At 48.6% G+C, this 23,928-nt stretch overlaps 1 protein-coding gene across 2 annotated transcripts in view; it reads left to right on the forward strand.

Annotated features, from left to right (window-relative positions):
• The window catches only part of TBC1D8 (TBC1 domain family member 8), a 144,629-nt gene that overhangs the window by 103,130 nt on the left and 17,571 nt on the right, over positions 1 to 23,928 (forward strand). For both annotated transcript variants that reach the window (XM_032176695.2, XM_032176696.2), the window contains exons 6-15: positions 8,293 to 8,500; positions 10,024 to 10,218; positions 10,972 to 11,148; positions 12,513 to 12,663; positions 14,901 to 15,115; positions 16,278 to 16,395; positions 18,890 to 19,175; positions 21,246 to 21,375; positions 21,532 to 21,630; positions 22,232 to 22,300. In XM_032176695.2, the coding sequence (XP_032032586.1) occupies positions 8,293 to 8,500; positions 10,024 to 10,218; positions 10,972 to 11,148; positions 12,513 to 12,663; positions 14,901 to 15,115; positions 16,278 to 16,395; positions 18,890 to 19,175; positions 21,246 to 21,375; positions 21,532 to 21,630; positions 22,232 to 22,300 (1,648 nt within the window). The remainder of the gene's footprint in view (positions 1 to 8,292; positions 8,501 to 10,023; positions 10,219 to 10,971; positions 11,149 to 12,512; positions 12,664 to 14,900; positions 15,116 to 16,277; positions 16,396 to 18,889; positions 19,176 to 21,245; positions 21,376 to 21,531; positions 21,631 to 22,231; positions 22,301 to 23,928) is intronic.

Below are 23,928 nucleotides of genomic sequence, written 5' to 3' on the forward strand. Positions count from 1 at the left end.
AGTGTCCCTTCATTCATGGCCTGTGAGCGGTGGCATGCTGAGGGTTTGATGTGTTCAGAAAGAATTCAAAGCCCCTTCCTGCTGTGTCCATTTGTTTTAAATGGATCATGTGTAGTCATGAGTTAGGTAAAATCAAACACAAATGCTCTTGATTTTTTTGGTTAAGATTCCAAGGAATTTCACATGGTCTTGTGCCACCTCTGATAATCTGAGATGGAGGGTGAGGGGGTGCTTGTTGCCCCCTGTGAAAGGACACGCTTGGGGCAGTGTCCTTTGGGATTTGGACCTGCACCTCTCAGCCCCAGGCTGCCCATGATGGTCTCTCTGGCTCCATCTTAGGAGCACTTGTTTTAAAAGCAAGACAGTCCAGTACAGTGGGTGCCATGCCCTCCTGTATTTCTTCAAATGCCTCTACAGTAGTTGGTATCTGAGTCTTTTTAGTGCAGCTTACAAAGATATCTTAAAAATGGGAAAGTCGCAGGAAGCCCCAAAGCAACAAGCCTGGCTTGTGTGAGTTGCTAGAGGGCTCATAGGAGCGCCATTTGAAGCTTCTCCCCCTCTCCCTGTGTGTGTGGGGCGCATGGGCATGTGAGCGCAACTGCGTAGTTGCAGGAGTCGGAGGCCTGTGCTAGTAGCTGTTCTGGCCAGCCCCACAGCGCTGGGATTTCCGGTGATTCCTCACAAATCTACTGATATCCCGGCACAGCTCCACTTCCAGATGTGGTGTTTTTTGGTTTTGGGTAGAAGGGAGGAAGGAATACATTGAAGGTCTGTAGCACCAAATCCCTTGTGGTAAGAGAACTGGTTTTGGAGAAAAGCCATCAGTTGGCAACCTTCATTTACATTCCCCAATTCAGGGAGATTCTACAAGACATTCCCCCTCTGTCTTCTACCCTGGGAATTATCAGAAAGAAGAGGGGAGAGGAAAGGCTAAAAAGGGCCTGGTGTTGGCCAGGGCTGAGCTGCCAGGGTGCCTGCAGGTGCGTGGGGCTGGCCCTGTGATGGGGCTGCAGGCTTCTGGGCCAAGCTGTTGACTGCAGGTTCAGCAGCTTTCTCAGAAAGTGAAAGGCATGTACCTTGCCTCCCAATTCCTGGCCAGTTTCATTTGTAGCATTTGTCATGGAGACGTGGGCCTGTGGGTATAAACAGGTAATGACTCAGTCTTCTTGAAGCCCTGCCAGGAGAGCCCAGGTTTGAAAGCTGAGGAAAACAATCTCTTCACGCTCGCTCCCTGGCTGTCCTTGGTTGGTCCGTTTTCCCTTCCCTTCCCAGATAATGGCTGCAGAAAGGTGCCCTTGGGGTCACGAGCCGGGTGAGCCTCAGATTGCCAATTAGTCATGATTGCCATGTGCGGCCACTCCAGCAGGACTTATGGCCACAGTGCAGAGCCGCTCGTAGCTCCCTTGGGAGCAGGGAGGGTAGGGGGTGCATTGTCACCCCCGGTTGATGGGGCTGGTTGGAGTTGCCAGGCGTGGGAGTCACCTGGCTCAGCCCTCACAGGGCACAGGGGAGGCCCTGGGCCAGGGATCCCCACATCATAGCCATGGAGTCCAAGACGGCAGAGTGACTGAGGAGCTGCCCACAGAAGGAACAGAGGGAGGGAAGCGGAAAGGAAAAAAGATGATCCTGAAATCTCAAAACAGAAAAGATATATCCCAAAGTTGGGAATGGTGGGGTGAAAAAAAGTGTATTCGGCTATTTTTTGTTGGGGAGGGTGGTTGGAGAGTGATGGGCTTCATTACATCAAATTACAATCTGTTTTGACTGGCTGAAGATGCTGGAGGAGAGCTGAATTAAAGCAGTGTAGTAAATGGAAACTCTGTTTCCCGCAAGGCAGGCTCTTTCTGCTGGTTTATAAAGTTGAATAGCGGCTGCCCAGAGGCAGGTGTCCTCAGCAGGGAACCCTGGTCCCCCGTGGCCTGGCTGGTTCTGAACTCTCTCGTCTGGCTGCCTTTGCAGACCCTCTTTGGCCTTCCCCTTTCCCCCCCTCCCCCCACTCTCCCTTTTCCTGCTCTTCTTTCTCAGCTCCCACTAGGACCACTTTTGTGTAATTTATTTGACTTTTCATCCCTCTTAATTCTAGCTCGAGTCCTCCTGTGCCTCAGAGTCCTCTTGGCCTACTTAAGACATCTCCCAGGGGCTCCTGCAGCCTGACAGGCCCCACGTTACAAGAGAAGGCGCATGTCTCACCCTCCACAACCCCAGCCCCCAAGCTGCTCGGTGATTGTCAGCAGGTTGGCTTAGTGGTTCTCTCTAGGACAGGATGGGAGGAAGAGGACGGAGGGACGAGCCTTTTTCTGAGCGTCAGAGAGCCTTACGGATGCCCTGTGTTGTCAGGGTCCTGGTCTCTTAGGGGCTCAGTGCAGATGGATTTCCAAAGGAATGAGGGGCCCTTCATGCCGACCGCCTGTGCTGGCGCCTGACAGCCAGGTGAGCCTAGTGGCTGTGGGCTGCCGTGTGTCTTAGCAGCTGCATGGCAGCTTCATCCACATTTCCTTAGGACTTCTGGGGGGGTCACAGAAGAAAGGTATTCTGAGTGAACACACATTTGAGAAATGAAATATTTTATATACAGACTTGGGCTTTGAGGAAAAGCACGTGGATCTGGCCTTGTTTTTAGATTCAGAAAGCTTGATATTTCCTTGATTTGATTTGATTTAGTTAATTAATTAATTAATTAATTAATGAGAGGCAGAATGTTGCCCTGTTGTCTAGGCTGGAGTGTGGTGGCATGATCTCAGCTCACTGTAGCCTCCACTTCCCGGGTTCAAGTGATTCTCCTGCCTCAGCCTCCTGTGTAGCTGGGATTATAGGTGTGCACCACTATGCTGGCTAATTTTTGTATTTTTAGTAGAGATGGGGTTTTGCCATGTTGGCCAGGCTGGTCTGGAACTCCTAGTCTCAAGTGATCCTCTCGCTTCAGCCTCCCAAAGCGCTGGGATTACAGGCGGGAGCCACCTCCTGGCCATGGGTCTCCTCGGGGGGCACATCACGGAGAGCCACTGGAAAACCTTGTGTGCTCCTTCATGAGGCAAACTCACCGCAGAGGACCGAGTTTGCCCTCCCTTATCCAAGAGGGCAGGAGCCGTGGCTCCAGGCTTTCTGTCCAGTGCACACATGGGAAGTCCCTGCATTCTGAGCACGGGAGAGCCAAGCTGCCCCGGCCTGTCACGCAGCCAGAGTTTGGGTACGCATTAAGCCTGGAAGCAACGTTAAGCCTGCTAACACACAGTAGGCTATTGTATGCGGGCCGAATGACCAGAGGGAGCGAGAGTTGGCGTGTAGCTCAGACAGGGTTCTTCCCAAAGCATTCTAGTGGGTGGATGGGGAGAGAAAGGGAAACCTATTGTGATACATCTTTACGGAAAGTAGGAGAGACAAATATAATTCTGGATTTGCAGAGAAATAAAAGAACTACATACCTTCTTGGGTCCTCTTAGGGATTAAGCTGAATTTTTTAAAGAATGTGTAACTTGTCTAGAATCTTCGGCATAGTTGTCATGCATATTGCACATATTAATTTCAGCTTCAGCAACAAATCTGATGTTTGTTGTTCCAGAGTCGGGTTGACCCACATTTATTCCCTACTTACTTACAGTCTCATCAATGGCATGTGTTAAGATAGGGTGGTTAGGCTGGGCGCAGTAATCCCAGCACTTTGAGAGGCTGAGGCAGGCGGATCATGAGGTCAGGAGTTTGAGACCAGCCTGGCCAACATGGCGAAACCCCATCTCTACTAAAAATACAAAAATTAGCTGGGCGTGGTGGTGGGCACCTGTAATCCCAGCTACTCAGGAGGCTGAGACAAGAGAATCACATGAACCCTGGATGCGGAGCTTTCAGTGAGCTGAGATTGCACCACAGCACTCCAGCCTGAGCAACAGAGTGCAACTGTGTCTCAAAAACAAACAAAAAAAAAGGTGATTGGTGGCGCTTTCTCCTGCTAGTCTTAGCTGTAGCTCTCTCTTAGAGTGAGTGCTTTGGCCTGTGTGTGCAGGCACTGGAGGGTATTTGTAGCTGGGGTAGCTGGGATGGTCTCCATCCTCATAGGGGTGCTTCTGCAGTGACCTGCAGACTTGTGTGGCCACCTTCTGAATGTCAGGTCATCACCAATGTCTGTTCTTCTCTATGGAGGAAAAGTGAAGGCACTTAGGAAGTACTGGAAAGTCTGAGAAGCAGGCTGTGAGCGGTGGCTTTGTTTTTGATGGTGTTCAGTAAAAGGAGTTGATATATTTAGCAACAAAACTAACATCTGCTTTGAAACAGACCTAAAGGATAGGATGGTCTTATTCTAAACTTCATAAAGAACTGGTTTCTCGAGGATTTCTCATCTTTTCAAAGTCACGCTATCTTCATCTCAGTTATGCTGGAAATTTAACTATCTTGTATATAATACATATTTAATGAATGGTGAAATTGGAAGACAACTTTCTAGTAGGGAGGAAGGAAACTAACTCAGATCTTAGGAAAGTCCCCCCTGTTGCTTATTTGTTTGTAACTTGAGGTTTCTGGTCTCTGGCTACCCAAATGTGCAAAAGACAGATGTCTACAGGGAAAGCGAGGACAGCCCTGAAAGGGGAATGGAGACTGTGTGCAGCATGCCCAGGCTGCTCCGAAGCCACTGAGAGAGAAGCCGATTGACTCAGGCAGCAGGTGCACTGGGTAGAACAAAATGGTTTAGTTGCCTCAGATACCGGAACATCTTATTCTTTTTTTTTTTTTTTTTGAGACAGAGTTTTGCTCTTGTTGCCCAGGCTGGAGTACAATGGCGCGATCTCAGCTCACTGCAACCTCTGCCTCCTGGGTTCAAGCAATTCTCCTGTCTCAGCCTCCTGAGCAGCTGGGATTACAGGCACCCGTCACCACGCCCAGCTAATTTTTGTATTTTTAGTAGAGGCGGGGTTTCACCATGTTGGCCAGGCTGGTCTCAAACTCCTGACCTCGTGATCTGCCCAGCTCAGCCTCCCAAAGTGCTGGGATTACAGGTGTGAGCCACCACGCTCAGCCTGGAACACCTTATTCTTAATTTGAGGGATTCGGTGTGAAATAAATGTAAATATAAATGACTCTTCTGGTGGCTCAGTGCAAGCTTCTGTGATTTGAATACTCACCATGTATTCACTTTGGCTTCAGCCATGTCCTAAGGGGAAAGAGATGCCCAGCTAGGAAGGAAGAGATGCCAGCTGACATGACAGGTGAACTCACTGGCGACTAGAACCACGTTTGTGAGATACGTGCAGGGAGTAAGGGTTGATTTCACTTTCGTCAAAGCCAACATAGCCAGCATGCTCTGAGGACAAGGATGGAAGTTTTCCAATTTAAATGCACCAGACATAGTCAGCTTGGGGAACTTGCCTCTTGAGGGTCCTTGCCTTCCATTCTTGCGGTGTATGAACTGGTAGAGCGTTTATGATGCTTTTCCTGTGTTCTCCCAGCTCCTCTCTGGAGGCAGCTCAGGCGCCCATGGAAACAGTAGTCCATGTTGTATCACGCATTTAAGGAACTGCAGCTTTGGTCCCCAGGAACTGGACCCATTGTGAGCTGTAGAATTTAATTTCTCTGTGTGTCCAGAGGACTTTCTCTGTGTCTTCTCTTTTTGAGGGCTTGATAGTAAATTCCATGGATTGTGCCATCTCTGTATGATGGCTGCTGCTTGTAAGTCAGTTGTGTGATGGTGGACATGAGACCTAGAAGGGTTACAGAAAAGGCGTGTGTCCGGGAGCCCAGCCTGGCATGGTTGAGGTGAGGTCATATCTCTGGGGCCTCACAACCAGATCGTGCCTGAAAAGCTCACTTGAGCTGTGTGCAGCTGATTCCAGAGTTGAGAGTTTACTATCTTGCATTTATGGCATTTATGTCACATTTCAAAAAGTTGTACTTTTCCCTAAAGAAAATAGCTAAGGTTTTTTTTTTTTTTTTTTTTTAAAGCTAATATGTAGTCATGTAGAAAATGTAAGCAAAATAAAATTGGAAAGTGGAAGTCCCACTATGCAAAGACAATCACTGTTAACACTTTATAAGGTAAAGTCCTTGTACACATCCCTGTCTGGAAATTTTCAGGAATTTATGTAAAGGGATCATACTGTAGGTACTATGCCTAATTTCTGTTTTATCATATTGTGGGGATCATTTTAGATTCACAGGGATCCCTTGAAGCAGAGCATTCAGACATTATTCTGATTTTGTAGCAATCGAGATACAGAGAGTCTCATTCGGGGTTACAGAGTACATAAGCAAGCCAAGAATTCATATTCCTGACTTTGAGCAAGTGCTCATTTCATCCTTATATTTATAAGGAACTTTACAAAGTGCAAGAGAAAAATCTTTCCCTCTGTATGTTGGAATTTCCCCCTTACTAGAATTTTGGAATATGACATAAATTGATCAGTATTTTCAAACATTGTGATTTGGTGGCTTTCTTTACTGGTTTTAGAGCCAAAAATCAGGATATGTGGGGTTGCCTGGGGGTTAGGATCCTTCTTTCCTCCTCATCAGCATTCTCTCTTGTCATTACTGATGTGATGCATGAGCCACTGCACCCGACCTGGATTCTTAAAATATATTTTTTTAAAAAGATAGTAATAATAACTAATGTTTATTGATTACTGACTGTGGGTCAGATACGCATCTAAACTTTTTTTTTTTTTTTTGAGTCAGGGTGTCACTCTGTTGCCCAGGCTAGAGTGCAGTGGCGCAATCTCGACTCACTGCAACCTCTATCTCCTCGGCTCAAGTGATCCTTTCATCTCAGCCGGTGGAGTAGCTGGGACTACAGGTGTGAACCAACACACCCAGCTGATGTTTGTATTTTTTTGTAGAGATGGGGTTTTGCCATGTTGTCTAGGCTGGTCTCAAACTCCTGAGCTCAAGTGATCCGCCTGCACGGCCTCCCAGAGTGCTGAGATTACAGGCATGAGCCACCGTGCCTGGACGCATTAAATTTTTTAATTGTTTTTTTGAGATTTAATTTACATACCGTGTAATTATTATACATCCTTTAAAAGTGTACCATTCAGTGGTTTTTACCATATTCACAGAGTTGTGCAACCATCACCACAATCAATTTTAGAATATTTCATCACCCCAAAAAGAAAAAGAAACCATGTACCCATGAGCAGTCACTTCCCATTTCTCTCGCTTCCCCCAAGCCCTGAGCAATAAGTAATCTATTTTCTGTCTCTAGAGATTTGCTTATTCTGGATATTTCATATTAATGGAATCAGGCAGTATGTTGTCCTTTTGTGTCTGGCTTATTTCACTCAGTATAATATTTTCAAGGTTCATCTCTGTTGTGGCACTCGTCAGTACTTCATTCCTTTTTTATGGCTGAACAATATTTGATTGTATGGATACACTACATTTTGTTTATCCATTTTTCAGTTAATGGACATTTGGGTTATTTCTGCCTTTAGGTTATCATAAATAATGCTGCCAAGAACATTCGTGTGCAAGACATATGTTTTCAATTCTCTTGGGTATATCTACCTAGGAGTGGAATTTCTTGGCCAAGTGTTAAGTCTGTTTTTAGCCTTTTGCGGAGCTTCCAGACTGTTTACCAACATGACCACACCATGTTAATTCCCATCAGCAGTGCAGTAGGGTTCCAATTTCCCCACATCCTCCTCACCACTTGTTATCAAACTTTTTGAAACTTGGATTCTTAAGCAGTTGTTTTTCTGGTAATTCTCAGTGTTACTCAAACCAGGAAGGAATGCTCATTTGGCCTGTGAGTTTATTAAATTACTTCTGTGCAGAAGCAGCACGTCTGCTCTGCATCCTTGTTCTGAAGGTTGGCCATGCAGTTAGAATGTGGGATGCCCACGTGCACCAGCACAGGATGTGCATGGTGCCTTTTTGCACTCACTTAAATACAGATTGTGCCAGTGGCTTTAAAAATATTTTCTTGGCTGGGCGCGGTGGCTCACGCCTGTAATCCCAGCATTTTGGGAGGCCAAGGTGGGTGGATCACCTGAGGTCAGGAGTTTGAGACCAGTCTGGGCAACATGGCAAAACCCCATCTCTACTATAAATACAAAAATTAGCCAGGCACGGTGGCGCATCCCTGTAATCCCAGCTACTTGGGAGGCTGAGTCAGGACAATCACTTGAACCTGGGAGGTGGAGGTTGCAGTGAACTGAGATTGCACCACTGCACTCCATCCTGGGTGACAGAGCGAGACTCTGTCTCAAAAATAAAATGAAACAAGAAAGGAAAAGTATTTTCCTTTGTAATCTTTTCCTTTGTAATCCATTCACCTTTCTTATCTCTTCTTCTCTCCCTGTCCTTCCCCAGGGACCTGGAAGCCAGAGCACAGAATGAGTTCTTCCGGGCTTTCTTCAGGTTGCCGAGGAAGGAGAAGCTGCACGCGGTTGTGGACTGTTCGCTCTGGACGCCGTTCAGTCGCTGTCACACGGTGGGGCGGATGTTCGCCTCTGACAGCTACATCTGCTTTGCCAGCAGAGAAGATGGCTGCTGTAAGATCATCCTGCCACTCAGAGAGGTAGACTGGCCCTACTGTCTGCTTCCCGAAGCAGCCTTTTGTTGTTTGAACACAAGGTTGCTGGCTGTGAGGTGGAGCGTGGAAGGGGAAGTTCAGACGGCATGGCTTTGCCATCTAAAGATGGATGACTACAAGGCTGGGCTTCTTGAGGGAGGCATGGCCTGAATTGGACCATTACCCATTTGGCCATTGCTTTTTCTGCTGTTGCTATGGCATTCTGAAATTTGCCAACAAGTGACTGCTGAAAACAGGGGACTCTAACCTCCACTTTATATTGATAAAGCTGTTATTAAAAAGTACATACCTAGCAATTAAAGATTTTTCCAGCACCTCCTAGGAATGAATCCTCCCCTTTCACTCACCAAAAAAAGAAAGGAAAAAAAGCAACCTACAAAAAGCATCACCTTTTAAAAATAAATGGTAAATTGCCTGGCTTTTATACGCTCCTGGAACTTCAGTTAAAAATTTTAAAATGCTTCCTTTGACAGGGATCAGGTCCCTTCTTCCTATAAAATTCTGCAATTCTCTTCTTGGAAATGGGGGCTCAGATTACTTCCAGATTTGAGCAGCTCGGTCCTCTGGCTTCAGGGCAGCAATTCTGGTGAGATGGTACCCACAACTCTATTTACACGTTCAGGACCTCCAGAGTCTTCTTTCTGATAACAAATGTACTGAGCATTCTTCTTTGGAAAAACTCAAAACTCTTATTTTTTTCTTCTTTTTAGAGAGGAGGGTTTCACTGTGTTGCCCAGGCTGGTCTCGAACTCTTGGGCTCAGTCGATCCTCCCACTTGGCCTCTGACAATGCTGGGATTACTCCTTGTGGTCTCCTAACTCCATGTTATTATTCTGTAGTAGATGTCTTCATTTTACAAATATTTTTACTTATTAGTAGAGCAAGAAATCTAGGAGCCAACTTGCATGCTTAAAAAATTTTTTTTGGTAAGGTGTGCCTAACCAGAAATGACATTTTAACCATTTTAAGTGTATGGCTCAGTGGCATTAAGTACATTCACATTGTTGTGCAACCATCAGCACCATCCATCTCCAGAACTGTTTCATCACTGACAATGGAAACACTGTCCCCGTAAATCAACTCCCCTCTTCCCCTTCCCCCAGCCCCTAGCAACCATCCTTCTACTTCCCGTCTCTATGAATTTCACTCCTCCAGGTACCTCACATAAGTGAATTCATACAATATTTGTGACTGGCCTTGTTCACTTAGCATAATGCCCTCGGGGCTCATCCGTGCCAGAGCCTCTGTCCGAATTCTCCTCCTCTTCAAGGCTGGGTCATACTCTGATGTATGGATAGACCACACTTTGCTATCCAGTCGCCCCTTGATGCAGCCTTGCACAGCCTCCCCTTGTGGCGGTGGTGAGCAGTGCCACTTTCTTGACGTTGCATCATCTCCTTTCTGCAGTAATTGTGCCTTGCCCTCTGTTTCGGGACATCTTCTGCATATGTAATAACATGCCTACCTTCCTCCCTCCCTTCTGTCCCTGCGTGTTGCCTCTCGTGCAGGTGGTGAGCATCGAGAAGATGGAGGACACGAGCCTGCTGCCACATCCCATCATCATCAGCATCAGAAGCAAGGTGGCCTTCCAGTTCATCGAGCTCCGGGACCGAGACAGCCTGGTGGAGGCGCTGCTTGCGAGGTTGAAGCAGGTCCACGCCAACCACCCCGTGCACTACGACACCTCTGTGGATGATGACATGGTATGGTCCCTCCAGACCCTGATGATCCCCTTCTTCATGTCTCAGGCCGTGGTCTCCAAAGAGCAGTATACATGAGGAGAGCCATGTGGGGATGAGAAGAATATGGGGCCTGTGTGTGGTCTGCTGTCATTTCTGATGTGCCAGCTGTCCTGAGAGGGTGTGGGGAATTGCCCCACAGCTTGGAGGGGGTGACGGGGACACCCCTCACAGGTGAGAAGGGTTGCTATCCCTGCTCCTGAGGTTCGAGGATGGCCTGATTGCAGGCATGTGTAACCTGCTAAAAGAGGAGCTTCGTCGGCCCTGAGGTTGGGCAGCTGCAGAGGTGGCCCCGGGGTGGCTGGGGCCTGGTCTCCTTTTTTCATGTCTCTTCTCTTTCTCAACCTCTTTTCACCCAAAGTAGTGATGGGGAGAAAAGGAGTTGCAGCCTCTCTCAACCCCAGGGCTACTTTCTCAGGGTGGCCATCTTCCTGTCCATAAGCTGAGGGGAGGCTGGGGCTGCCCATGAGGAACTGCGTATGGACCCAGATACGGACCCAGGTTCTGGGGACCGGGACAGCCTCCCCCAGAGCATGCAGTGGGACTGTGTCTTCCTAGAACCCTGTCTGGTCTGGCGTCAGTCTGTCTTCCCCCTGAGTCATTGAAGCCTGCTATGCCCATGCATCCAAAGGCAAAACAAAGACTGTCCCCTGGACTAAAGCCACGATTTTCTCCTCTCTTCTCTCTCTCTGTCTCTCTGTCTCTCTTGCTGTGCAGGTTTCACCCGTGTTTCATTCAACAAGCATGTGCAGTGACCACAGGTTTGGGGATCTTGAAATGGTGTCTTCTCAAAATAGCGAGGAGAGTGAGAAAGAGAAGAGCCCGCTGCTGCACCCCGATGCCCTGGTCACTGCCTTCCAGCAGTCAGGCAGCCAGAGCCCTGACTCCCAAATGGTGGGTGACCCCTGGTGCCCAAGCTGGACCACAAAGCTGAGCCGTGGGCTTGGGGGGGATTGCCCAGCTGTCTGAGTCACCATGGAACTCGGCACCTGACCTTAAGAAGCTAGCGCTCCTCCTCCCTCTTGTTCTCATGGGTGAAAAGTGAGAGGGGTCCACTGAGGTGGTCAGAGGACTGAGGGGCTGCTCTCCCACCACCCTTCTGTAACCCTTGCGCAGCTCTCAGCTGTGGGGCCTGGGGAGCTGGCCACGCTGCTCCTTGGGGGTCTCCAGGTGCAGAATGGGTCCCTCTCCTTCCAGTCAGTGCTGTCTGTGTGTCCCTCATTATAGCTTTCCTTTTTTTTTTGTCTTCTGGGAGAAGGGGTCACCAGTCTTCTAGTTTTACTAAACTGGAAATATTTTTTGCTATATTTACTTACAGATTTCCTCTTTGTAGGGAGAACTTAAGGGAAATGTCATGTATAGTCTGGTAACGATACTGGAAGTTGTGCTTTGAAATGGGGCTATGGCAGGCAGGGTGCTGCGTTGGACCACGAGCACTGGGCAGTGGCTGTGAACCTGTTACCCTGAGCTTATTTTTGGTCGCTTTAATGGCTCCTGTAAAATCTGTTGTTGGTTTTATTTATCCAAAACTGAGCCTTCTCATAGCTTGACACCCGGATCCTTAATTAACTTTTGTTGACAAAATGTATGAGAATGTTAAGTATATGTATTTATTTCTGCCATCACTGGAGAATACAGATAATTAAAAGCAAATGTAAATACCTTGTTTAAAAGGCACTAAACATTCCTGCCACCTAGGGGTAATTTCAAGTATTTTCAGTTGCCTAGAGAAATGGTATCTTTCTCATTTATGTTAATGAGAACAATGCAGTTTTTTTCAGGTTTCAGTTTTCCCTCTGGCTGTCAGGAAGCTCAGGGGAAATTGTGATGCCCCTGTACTCCCCTTTGCCCTCTGAGCTGACCAGTGTCTTTTTGGCAGATGCAACATCCAGAGAAAGCTTCCCCCAGCGTCCCCCTTACCCACCCCTTCCTCCCATCTGATTTGGGCTACTTTAATACTTGGATTCACATACCCTTGTTATCAGCCTTGCTAAGGAAATTGTATTTTATTTGTATAAATGCTCCCACTGGGCTCTGAGCTCCTGCAGGGCCTTACTCTGTGTTATTCATCTTTGCGTCCTCTGCGCCCCTGGTAGAGGTTCAGAAATATTTGTGGCTTGAATACAGGCATCCTTGCCCGTTGCTGTTGGCCCCTCGGAGAGCAGAGGTAGTACTTCCTCCATCACCAGTGGTTCATCGGTGGGTGGGGGGCGGTGAGGACGGACTCCTTTGTACATTAAGAATATTTCCATTTACAGTCCAGAGAACAGATAAAAATAAGCCTGTGGAATGACCACTTTGTGGAATACGGCAGAACCGTGTGTATGTTTCGCACAGAGAAGATTCGGAAGCTCGTAGCCATGGGCATCCCTGAATCTTTGCGTGGGAAACTCTGGCTTCTCTTCTCAGGTAAGTGCTCTTGGTGTCTCTAAGCTAATTGTTCTTTTTGTCATGGACACAGGAATAGCCTGGACCCAAGCAGCACGTGTGTTTATGTGCAGATGAAATGGTTCTGTCTTTGGGTCATTCCTGTGATTTCCCAGCTGAGGACTTCCACCCCCTGTTGTGTCAGCTGTGGGACCTGAGTTAGGCTGCCTGGGCCTCTGGGCTGTGGCGTCCAACTGGGTAAATGCGAGGTCTGGGCACAGTAACGGCCACTCTTTTAAAAATGCCTTCACGAGGCTCTACGTAGTGCTGAGAATTCTATTCAGAACCCCCTGGAAGTGAAGTATCTATAGTGTGTGAACTCTGAAGTAGATGAAACAAAAAGTCCTCATCCATTGTCAGCTGGCTGGGCTGCTGAAACACATCCCTCAGAGTGTGACTGCCATGGGACCCTCCTCCAGTGAAGACACATGGCGGGCACCAGAGACAAAAGTGCAGGTTTCTCTTCTGTTCCGTTTCCTCTTTTCTGCTGGACCCATTCAGGGAGAGCCTCTTTTAGCTTCAGAGCCCTGGGGCCTCTCCCTGCGCCTATTGGGGAACGCCTGGGAACCCTCATCAGGACATTTAATGATGGATCGGCTGAGCCTGGGACCAAACTTCCCCAGGGTAGGCATTTGTCTGTCCCTCCATATCAACTGTGAGCAACTTGCTCCTTGGGGCAAAGGAGCTTGGGCCCGAGGGTAGGAAGGGAAGGCCCTGCCATTGGAGTGTGCCTTTGCTGCTCCTCAGGGTGCTGTGGGAGGCCAGGTGAGAGGGTCCCTTCCCCAGATGACCCCATGGCGCTCTTGTCAGCAGGGAGGCGCCTGGAGGCTGGGCTGGGTACCTGTGCCCTGCTCCGTTACTCTTCCTGGGACTGGAAGCATCTCTTGTCCTACTTCACCATCAGCCTCTTGCTGGTTCCTTATCTACCCCCCAACTTTGTCCCTCACTTTCTTCTTCCCTGTCTCCCCCCAGCCCCCAACTTCCTGCCCGAGATGCCCAGACACAGCCCTCATGCTTCCTGACACACTCACTGTGTTGGGTGTGGTCGGTGGTCACTGATGCTGCCTGCACCACTGCGCCCCTCGTCTCCTTCCTGCCTCCTGGCTTCTGCAGCTAACTTCCAGAGGCGCAGCATTGAAACACCTCCTTTTAAAAGTGAAAAATGTTTTCTGTATTTTTGTATATAAAAATAACAACATACATTCGTAGTTGAAAAATAAAGGCATGGAGGAGCGAGCCAAGACAGTGACCTTCCTCAGAATCCCACCACCTGATGGTGAGGCCTGTCACTGCCCAAGGTCTGCATTCCTCTAGGTCTCTCTAACGCATATGCACAATACACGCGCACACACACATGCCTGCACAGACACACGTCACACACATGCACATGCACACACTTTTCATAAGGGACGCATTCATCCCTCCATCTTGCCCGCCTGCTGAGGCCTGGGCCGTAGCTCTGGCTGTGGGTGGCTGGTGCAGGAGTTTTCTGGGCTGGGTCCCTCTGCTGCAGTTTGGGCATTTCAGACCTGACTTCAGAGTTGCATGTGGGCGCCATGCTGCTGGCCCCTTCGCTTCATCATAGCTGCGCCCCCTCGTGTGCCTCACACATTGGTGCTCAGTCTCATTTCTTGTTGAATTAATGCATGAAATTTGCGTGTATGTATGTGTACGCTTGCTAGGGAATACAATGTGTTAAAAGCATATTAATAACAGTTATTTCTATTATGAGTTTTCTCCCCTTCGCTCTATAAGATTATTCTTAGAAAAGCCATACTATTTCTTTTGTTTCTGTTTTTTGGACTAGGCTACATGGCAGAAATGAAGTCCTTACTCTGTCGCCCAGGCTGGAGTGCAGTGGTGTGATCTCAGCCCACTGCAACCTCTGCCTCCTGGGCTCAAGGGATTCTCGTGCCTCAGCCTTCTGAGTAGCTAGGATTACAGGCACCTGCCACCATGCCTGGCTAATTTTTGTATTTTTAGTAGAGACGGGGTTTCACCATGTTGGCCAGGCTGGTCTCGAACTCCTGATCTCAAGTGATCCACCCGCCTCAGCCTCCCAAAGTGCTGGGATTACAGGCATGAGCCACCACGCCCAGCCAATATCCCTCAGTAAGTAACGAGACCCCACTGGGGTCCCCTGATGGGACCAGCGTCCTCTTCATCATGACACCATCCTAGTAATCATTCCCCCTTGAAACATTGCTTTTAAAACTCAGATGCAGTGACAGATCTCGCCTCACACCCTGGTTACTACGGGAATCTGGTGGAGGAGTCCCTGGGGAAATGCTGCCTCGTAACCGAGGAGATAGAACGAGACCTGCACCGCTCCCTGCCAGAGCACCCTGCCTTCCAGAACGAAACAGGAATCGCTGCTTTGAGGAGAGTCTTGACGGCCTATGCCCACCGGAACCCCAAGATTGGATACTGCCAGGTGAAAGGGGTGTGCTCTGGGGTGCAGAGAGTCTTTAGTTGGTGTCTCACCTTGTCCTTCCCAGGGTTTCATTTCCATTCCCAGTCATCTGGTCCTGAGTGTTGTCATGTGAAGGCGCTGTACTTGGTCCCTTTCCAGAAAGAAAGTATCAAATGAGGGCCAAAGGGACTCATCTTCTTATAATCAACGGATCATGAGGTCAGGAGATCGAGACCATCCTGGCCAACATGTTGAAACCCTGTCTACTAAAAATACAAAAATTAGCTGGGCATGGTGGCACGTGCCTGTAATCCCAGCTACTCAGGAGGCTGAGGCAGGAGAATCACTTGAACCAGGGAGTCGGAGGTTGCAGTGAGCCAAGATCGTGCCACTGCACTCCAGCCTAGCAACAGAGCGAGACTGTGTCTCAAAAAAAAAAAAAATTTACCGAGTGCCTGAAAAGAGAAACGTGCATGTGTAGTGGTTGTTGGTGGCAGGGCAGATTCAGTCTTCAACGCCCCTCTTGAGCTCAGACATAGGAGGGCATTAATAGAATTTCTAGACCTCTACAGAAATTACAGGAATTATTTAAAATGGCAGCGCTGTTTGGGGAGGAAGATGATGATCAGGGCCAATCCCCTTCCTTTAGGACACATAAGTGGAGGTGAGATGTCTGCTGAGCTTTCCCGAGCTGAGGGTGTGGTCAGCAGGCACAAAAGGAAAATCAGTCCATTAAAGCAGCAGCGAAACCCAGCACAAGCCGGGATTAGTGAAGCGCCTGACATTTAAAAATTTAAGATTTCAAACTTTGTTTCCTGTGAAGAAGCATAGTCAGTGAGCGAATTAAGTTATGTGTGTGTGCATGTGTGTGCGTGTGTGCGTCTGCCTGAACAGAGAATAGCTGGATTTAAACCAACCCTAAGACTTGCACCACAGCTAAATTTCACATTGCTAGATGGGGACCGGAGCTGAGTGGTGGCCAATGGCTCAGCTGGGCGTGTCCTGTGAGGACCGTGTTGCTATCACGGTCATTCCACTGCACAGTGTCAGTGTGGTTGGTGTACGCTGGATCTCTCACCTATGAAATCTTTACTTTTGTGGGTTGTTTGGGCTTGGATGCTTGTAACATCTCTGTGGCATCACATGGGCCGGTCAGTAACTGCCCTCCTTGACCCCCGAGCAGTCCATGAACATCCTGACCTCCGTGCTGCTGCTGTACGCCAAGGAGGAGGAAGCCTTCTGGCTGCTGGTTGCTGTGTGTGAGCGGATGCTGCCCGATTACTTCAACCACCGTGTGATCGGTAAACAGACCCCCTTCCTCCTCCTGTGTATCTGGGGAAGAGTGACAGAGCCTGGGCAGGATGTTTCTCATCAGTCCTGTTTATAAAATCTCTCAGTACCACTCAGCTAGTCTGTTTGCAAACACAGTTTGACTCCTGAATTTGCAGAACTAACTCGGGAAATTCTCTGCACAGTTCTGACAATGTAGTGGAGTAAAGAAACTCGAACACATTCCTGCTACAAAGACCTACAGAGTCTGGATTAAAACAAACACATGACTTTAGATGGACAGTTGAACTTACAAGAAGGGAAGAAAGATCCAAGGCCCAAGAAACAAGTCAGAAAGTGAAAACCAGGGTGGTTTTACACGGATGCCATGGCCTGGAAAGGGAGGGGGGGGCTTGGGGGGATGCCTCTCGATAGCTCAGGGAGCTTGTTCAGACAGGAGGCCCTCGGTTCCCCTAGAGAGAGGAGGTAGGTGGGATGGAATTAGAGACCCTCAAGGCCCATGTGGTCAGTTAAAGGGCAGACTTGGAAAAGTCCCCCATTTCCATAAGGACATCTTAAGAAAGCTCGTTGGGTGCTGTCTGGACTCTGGGTAACCTGTGGCCTTGCAAAACTCCTGCACTGGGTATCTGACTTTCATGTGGTTGAGATTTAAATGTATGCTGTCACTGTGGTCCAGCAACCTCCTAGTAAACAATACAAAAATGGTTTTGGGCTGGTGATACTCTTAGGGACTCTTCTTAGTAATTCAGATGAGAGATGGAGCTGGCCTAAAATTAGGGTGGCAGCCCTGGGAACAGAACCAACTTCAGACAGAATTTAGCAACTGAGTGGATGTAGGAGCAAGGCGGGAAGAAGGTGCCTTTGAAGACTGTGTCCTAAGAACTGAAGGGTGGCCCCTAGGAATAAGGAGGGGCAGGAGGGTGGTGTGGTCAGCTGGGAAGGCGGTGATGGCTCTGTGCCTTCTGGCCCAAGTGTGCCCTTCCCTGAGCCTTCGGCCGTGCACACCGGCTCCTCCATGTGCCTGAGTGGCTAGCTGGCTTGCTTCTGTTTTTACTTTGTGTTGTGGGAAGCGGTGTAAGGAACAGAGTAGGAAGGAGTAATTAAAACCTCGGCGTCATTGAGAGACATGCTGTCAAAGCCACTGTTGATGATTGTTGCTGTGTGACAGCTCATATGCGACAGTGCCAGCTAGACCCTCTGTGAGAGTGCACGTGCCTGTGGGGACACTGCCCCAAGACAGGAGGGGACCATTGGAACACATGCATCACCTCAGCAAGTTCTCTTCTGCCCCCTTCCTGCCATAGGCAACACCTGGTACTGAGTTCTATCACCATGGATTAATTTGGCCTACTCTTGAACCTTGTATAAATGTAATCATGGAGGACGGGGTCTTCTATGTCTGGCTTCCATCACACAGCAGGGCATCTGTAAGAGGCAGCCACGTTGTTGATGCATTTGTAGAGCTTGTTCCTCTTTGTTGCTGAGTAGGATTTCACTGGTGTGCTTGTCCAGTCACCTGCTGATGTGCATTTGAGTTGTTTCCAGTCTTGGAGTATGATAAATAAAGTAGCAGTGAGCAGTCATATAAGTCTTTTTATGAATCTATACTGTCATTTTTCTTGGGTATTTACCTAGGAGAAGAATTGCGGGATCATAGGTTAGATGTATGACTTAATAAGAAACTCACAGTGTTCCAGAGTGGATGTAACATGTTCATTTGTCTCATATCAGCATTGTAGGAGAATTCAGCTTGCTCCACATCCTTGCTAACACTTGGTATTGTTCATCTTTTTAATTTTAGGCATCTAGTGGGTAAAAAGTGGTATAATTATGGTGCTTTTAATTTGCATTTCTCTGATGATTAATGATGTCTCTTTGCTTACTGACCATTTGTTTATTGACTCTTCTGAGTGTTTAAATCTTTAGCCTCTTTAAAAAAGGTTGGTTGTTACCTTCTTACTAAGTTGCAAGAGTTCTTTCTTTTGAATATAAGATCTCTGTCAGGCATATGGATTGCAAATATTTTCTCCAAGTTTGAAGCTTGCATTTTCATTTTATTAATGGTGTCTTTTAGAGAACGGCAGTTTTAATTTTGATGAAGTCCAGTTTACAATTTTTTCTATGTTTAGTACTTTTTATGTCCTAAGAAATGTATTTTTCTTAAATCTCTTCTAAAAATTTGACAGTATTAATTTTTATATGTAGGTCTATGGTCTATTTCAGATATATTTTTCTGTATGGTGTGAGGTAGGGGCTAGTGTTCCTTTTTTATTTCCCCCATGCCAGTTTCCAGCTGATCAAGCAGTATTTTTTTTTAAAAAGGCTATCTTTTACCCATTGAATTACCTTGGTCAAAATGTCAGAGTCGGTGAACTAAGCATGGACACTTTTCTGGACTCAAATTCCATCTCTTTGTTCTGGTTACCTCAGAGTGATTTTAATTTCAGACTGACCTTTGAGAGTGAGTCCCATGCCAGCTAGAGCCCTGTGGCCTTTGTTTTCTAGGGGCGCAAGTGGACCAGTCTGTCTTCGAGGAGCTCATCAAGGGTCACCTCCCAGAGCTGGCGGAGCACATGAACGACCTCTCAGCCCTGGCATCCGTCTCTCTCTCGTGGTTCCTGACCCTGTTCCTCAGCATCATGCCTCTAGAGAGTGCGGTGAATGTGGTAGATTGCTTCTTCTATGATGGCATCAAAGCCATCTTCCAGCTGGGACTGGCTGTACTTGAGGCCAATGCTGAGGACCTGTGCAGCAGCAAGGATGATGGCCAGGCCTTGATGATCCTCAGCAGGTGGGCCCCGCTGTGCCTCTGTGGCCAACCAGAGATGGAGGAGGCAGCAGCACGTGCCCAGCAGGGCCATCGGTGGGGAAGTTTTTTTTTTTTTTTTTTTATTGAGACAGAGTCTCACTCTGTCGCCCAGGCTGGAGTGCAGTGGCACAATCTGCTCACTACAACCTCCGCCTTCCACCTTCAAACGATTCTCCTGCCTCAGTCTCCCGAGTAGCTGGGACTACAGGAACCCATCACCATGCTCGGCTAATTTTTGTATTTTTAGTATGTAGGGACCAGCCCCACAGGGTCGGTGGGCTTCTCCCTGTGTGCAGTGATGAGAGAGTGTAGAAATAAAGACACAAGACAAAGAGATAAAAGAAAAGGCAGCTGGGCCTGGGGGACCACTACCACCAATGCGCGGAGACCGGTAGTGACCCCAAATGTCTGGCTGCGCTGTTATTTATTGGATAAAAAGCAAAAGGGGCAGGGTAAAGAGTGTGAGTCATCTCCAATGATAGGAAAGGTCACTTGGGTCACGTGTCCACTGGACAGGGGGCCCTCCCTGCCTGGCAGCCGAGGCAGAGAGGGAGAGGAGACAGAGAGAAAGACAGCTTATGCCATTGTTTCTGCATATCAGAGACTATTAGTACTTTCACTAATTTACTACTGCTATCTAGAAGGCAGAGCCAGGTGTACAGGATGGAACATGAAGGTGGACTAGGAGCGTGACCACTGAAGCACAGCATCACAGGGAGACGGTTAGGCCTCCGGATAACTGCAGGCAAGCCTGAATGATGTCAGGCCCTCCACAAGAGGTGGAGGAGCAGAGTCTTTTCTAAACTCCCCCGGGGAAAAGGAGACTCCCTTTCCCGGTCTGCTAAGTAGCGGGTGTTGTTCCTTGACACTTCTCACTACCGCTAGACCATGGTCCGCCTGGCAACGGGCGTCTTCCCAGACGCTGGCGTCACCGCTAGACCAAGGAGCCCTCTGGTGGCCCTGTCTGGGCATAACAGAAGGCTCGCACTCTTGTCTTCTGGTCACACCTCACTATGTCCCCTCAACTCCTATCTCTATATGGCCTGGTTTTTCCTAGGTTATGATTATAGAGCGGGGATTATTATAGTATTGGAATAAAGAGTAATTGCTACCAACTAATGATTAATGATACTTATATATAATCATATCTAAGATCTATCTGGTATAACTATTTTTGTTTTATATTTTATTATACTGGAACAGCTCGTGTCCTCGGTCTCTTGCCTCGGCGCCTGGGTGGCTTGCCGCCCACGTTAGTAGAGACGGGGTTTCACCATGTTGGCTAGGCCGGTCTCGAACTGCTGGCCTCAAGTGATTCACCTGCCTCGGCCTCCCAGAGTGCTGGGATTACAGGTGTGAGCCACCGCCTGGCCCCTGTGCAAGTTTTCTGTTTGACTCTGCCTCTTGACATTCTGTGGCCTCCCCAAGCCAGTTTGCCATGTGGCACTGTCCCAGGCATGGGGTGAAGGGTGCCATTGTCCCTCACCCCCTTCCACAGTGAGAAAGTCCAGGAAGAGAGGGCCATAAATGCTTTTCTTTAAGATTAAATGTCTTGCATTTAGATGGACTCACAGTGGCCTTGAACAGGGCTTGGTGGACACCAGGCATCATGGGCGTCAGGCAGCCAGCTAGAGGTTGCAGATGTTTTCTGCGTAAGGCTAGTGAACAGCAGTGAGGGAAAAGGCCCACTAGGTTGAGCGCCACAGCTGGGCTTTCTAGGAGCTGAGGGCAAGTCAGATGACATTGAAAGAGGGGGTTCTCTTTCAGAGCATGATGTAAGCTTAACCTTACATGTATGCGCAGAGTGTTGGGCTTACTTCACTGGAGAGTTTCAGGCCTGGAAAGCCACCTGTGGAGCCCGATCCACAAGCCAGGCTTCATGACTGCCTCTCACTTCTCTAAAATGAGCCGGAGCAGCTGCAGCCTTGCCCTCCTTCCGAAAGGTGTTGGTGTTTGGAAGTGCCCTGGCATGTCTGACACTGTGAAGGCAGTCCGTGTTGTGTAGTACCTGAATGAGGATGGACTTGGGCGTTGACAGGGCGGTATGTTCAGGTTTCTAGATCACATTAAGAATGAGGACAGCCCAGGGCCCCCAGTTGGCAGCCACCATGCCTTTTTCTCCGACGACCAGGAGCCCTACCCTGTGACTGACATTTCAGACCTGATCCGGGATTCCTATGAGGTAACGGGAACCCCCGCCCCATGCCCCGTTGCAGCCCCTAACCCCCCGGGAATTGTGACTGGGGGATGGATGTGGAGGGAGGTTCCTGGGCCACTTCCTGTTTCCACACTTTGGATGAGCAGGGGACTGAGCAAGTGGTCCCTTGTTTCCCTGCAGAAATTTGGAGACCAGTCTGTGGAGCAGATCGAGCACCTGCGTTACAAGCACAGGATCAGGGTCCTCCAAGGCCATGAGGACACCACAAAGCAGAACGTGGTGGGTAGCGGACGCCTCACCCCGCTGATCACGGTATTGGGGAGCCAACCTGGGAGTGCGCGTCCTTTTTGGTCATGTCATAAGAATGCCAGCTTTGAAAAATTTATATATATTTTTTGGATTACATTAACAACTTAATAAGGGTGAAGTAGTTTAGAAACAATGTGAGCTTTGGAGCCAGGTGGTGAGTACTCAACACTGTGAGCCTGTTTCTCCCGTGGAAAATGGGAATAACAGTGCCTGCCGCACAGTTAAATGAGGTTGGGGTCTATAATGCCTAGCACAGGGGGCCCGCAGGGGCATTAGCTGGCGCTCAGAAGGCTCTTCCTGCTCGTGCTGTTTCTCTGCTAGTTTCCTGGCATCCATTAGAGCCCGGTAGGTTTGTCCTTAGGTACTGATGTGTGAACTGGAAAGAGGCTAAGGATGAAACGCCTGGGAAAGATACCTGGCAGTGATGTTTATGTCAGAAAAGAGCCTTTGTGGGAGGGAAGCAGGTGCACGGGCCCTTTGCGTCCCCTTCAGGAGGAAGAATCCCCTCCTGCCCTGACCCCCGGGGGTGCAGGCCTAGATTTTACACCATTGCTGTTTATTCTTTCTCAAGCTTCGAGTTGTTATCCCGGAAGTCTCAATTGTTCCTGAAGACCTAGAGGAGCTCTATGACTTATTCAAGGTACGCAGCTCTGGGAGGATGAGGGGTTCCAGGCCCTGAGCTGGCCCGAGCCCCAGTGCCCAGCCTGCCCAGGGGACAACATGCAGCTGCCTGCAGGGCTCTGCAGAGCAGAGGCTGGAGCTGCCCCCCTTGAAGCTGTCTTAGCCTGTCTACCTGCTTCTACCCAGAAACCTCTCTCCCCACCCTCCGCCCTGGAACATGGGAGGAGGGAGCCGGGGTGCTCTTTGGGCAGTCCAGCAGGCCTAGCCTCACACTGAAGCTGCTGTACTCTGCTGGGAGGGCTTCAGTGCTGTGATCTACTCTGCTCACCGCTGCTCTAGTGAGTGCAGGCTCTGGGTCCTCCGGCGGCCCTTAATGAAATCATCACCTGGCATACTTTTTAATTAACTGTGATCCCGCCCCACAGTACATGCATGCATATTTTCCTATTTGTGTGGCAGGTATGCATGCAAGTTCATATTCTATTTTTCCTTAACGTTATTCCATGTTGCCGTATAGTCTTAATTATTTTTAATAACTCTATGATCTGTCATATAGCTAATACTTAGTATAGTTAACGAGATTTTTAATATTTGGATATTTACCTGGAATCATCCTGCAAAGAACATCTTCAGGCACGTTACTAGAGTTTTCTTGCTGAAAACAGTGAATGGAAATGAGGAAGAGAGGCAGGCACATTGGTGGACTCTTGCTACCCTGGCAGAGAAGGGGAGGAAGCGCAGTTGCAGAAAGCAAGCCTGGCAGGGAAGGGAGTGCGGCTGCCCCAGCTCGTCTTGGTGGGGGCTCCGAGCCTCTTTCCCTCCTGAGCCCGGGTTCCCAGCACGATTGAAATGACAGCACAGTCCAGGGCTTTGGAAGCCATGGAGCAGGCCTTTCCCTGCAGTCACTGACTGCAGGGTTGTTGGGTTAGTTAGTAGGTTCCTCACTCCTCATTCCTAATGAGCAGGATGTGTGGTGAGAATTAGCAGGCCACTTTCTCCCGTACACAGCATGTTTGCAAGTTTTACTGTTTCCTTTGTTGTGTGAAGGCAAAATATGAAGTCAAAGGTTACTTGGTATCCCAACCCCCTAGCCTCATTTTGGCTTTCAAGGAAGCCAAACAGGGAATACTAGGAACATAAAAGTAGGCAAACAAATATGTGAGTTTTAGCTTGTGTTTTTTACCTTAAAAAGACTTTGATTAGTCCAGGCGCGGTGGCTCACGCTTGTAATCCCAGCACTTTGGGAGGCCGAGGCGGGCGGATCACGAGGTCAGGAGATCGAGACCACGGTGAAACCCCGTCTCTACTAAAAATACAAAAAATTAGCCGGGTGTGGTGGCAGGCGCTTGTAGTCCCAGCTTCTCGGAGAGGCTGAGGCAGGAGAATGGCGTCAACCCGGGAGGCGGAGCTTGCAGTGAGCCGAGATTGCGCCACTGCACTCCAGCCTGGGCGACAGAGCAAGACTCCGTCTCAAAAGAAAAAAAAAGAAAAAAAAAAAAGACTTTGATTTATTTAGGGCTAATTGTTCTCAGGTTGAGAGAGTAGGAACCATCGCATGTCGGAATTTATGTAATTTAAAGGATGCTTTAAATTCACAATAAAAACAAATTTTGTTAAGTACCAGCCACATCGTTCATGTTTCATAGG

The sequence above is a fragment of the Hylobates moloch genome, unplaced genomic scaffold, assembly GCF_009828535.3.
Source record: "Hylobates moloch isolate HMO894 unplaced genomic scaffold, HMol_V3 SCAFFOLD_15, whole genome shotgun sequence".
Lineage (NCBI taxonomy): Eukaryota > Metazoa > Chordata > Mammalia > Primates > Hylobatidae > Hylobates > Hylobates moloch.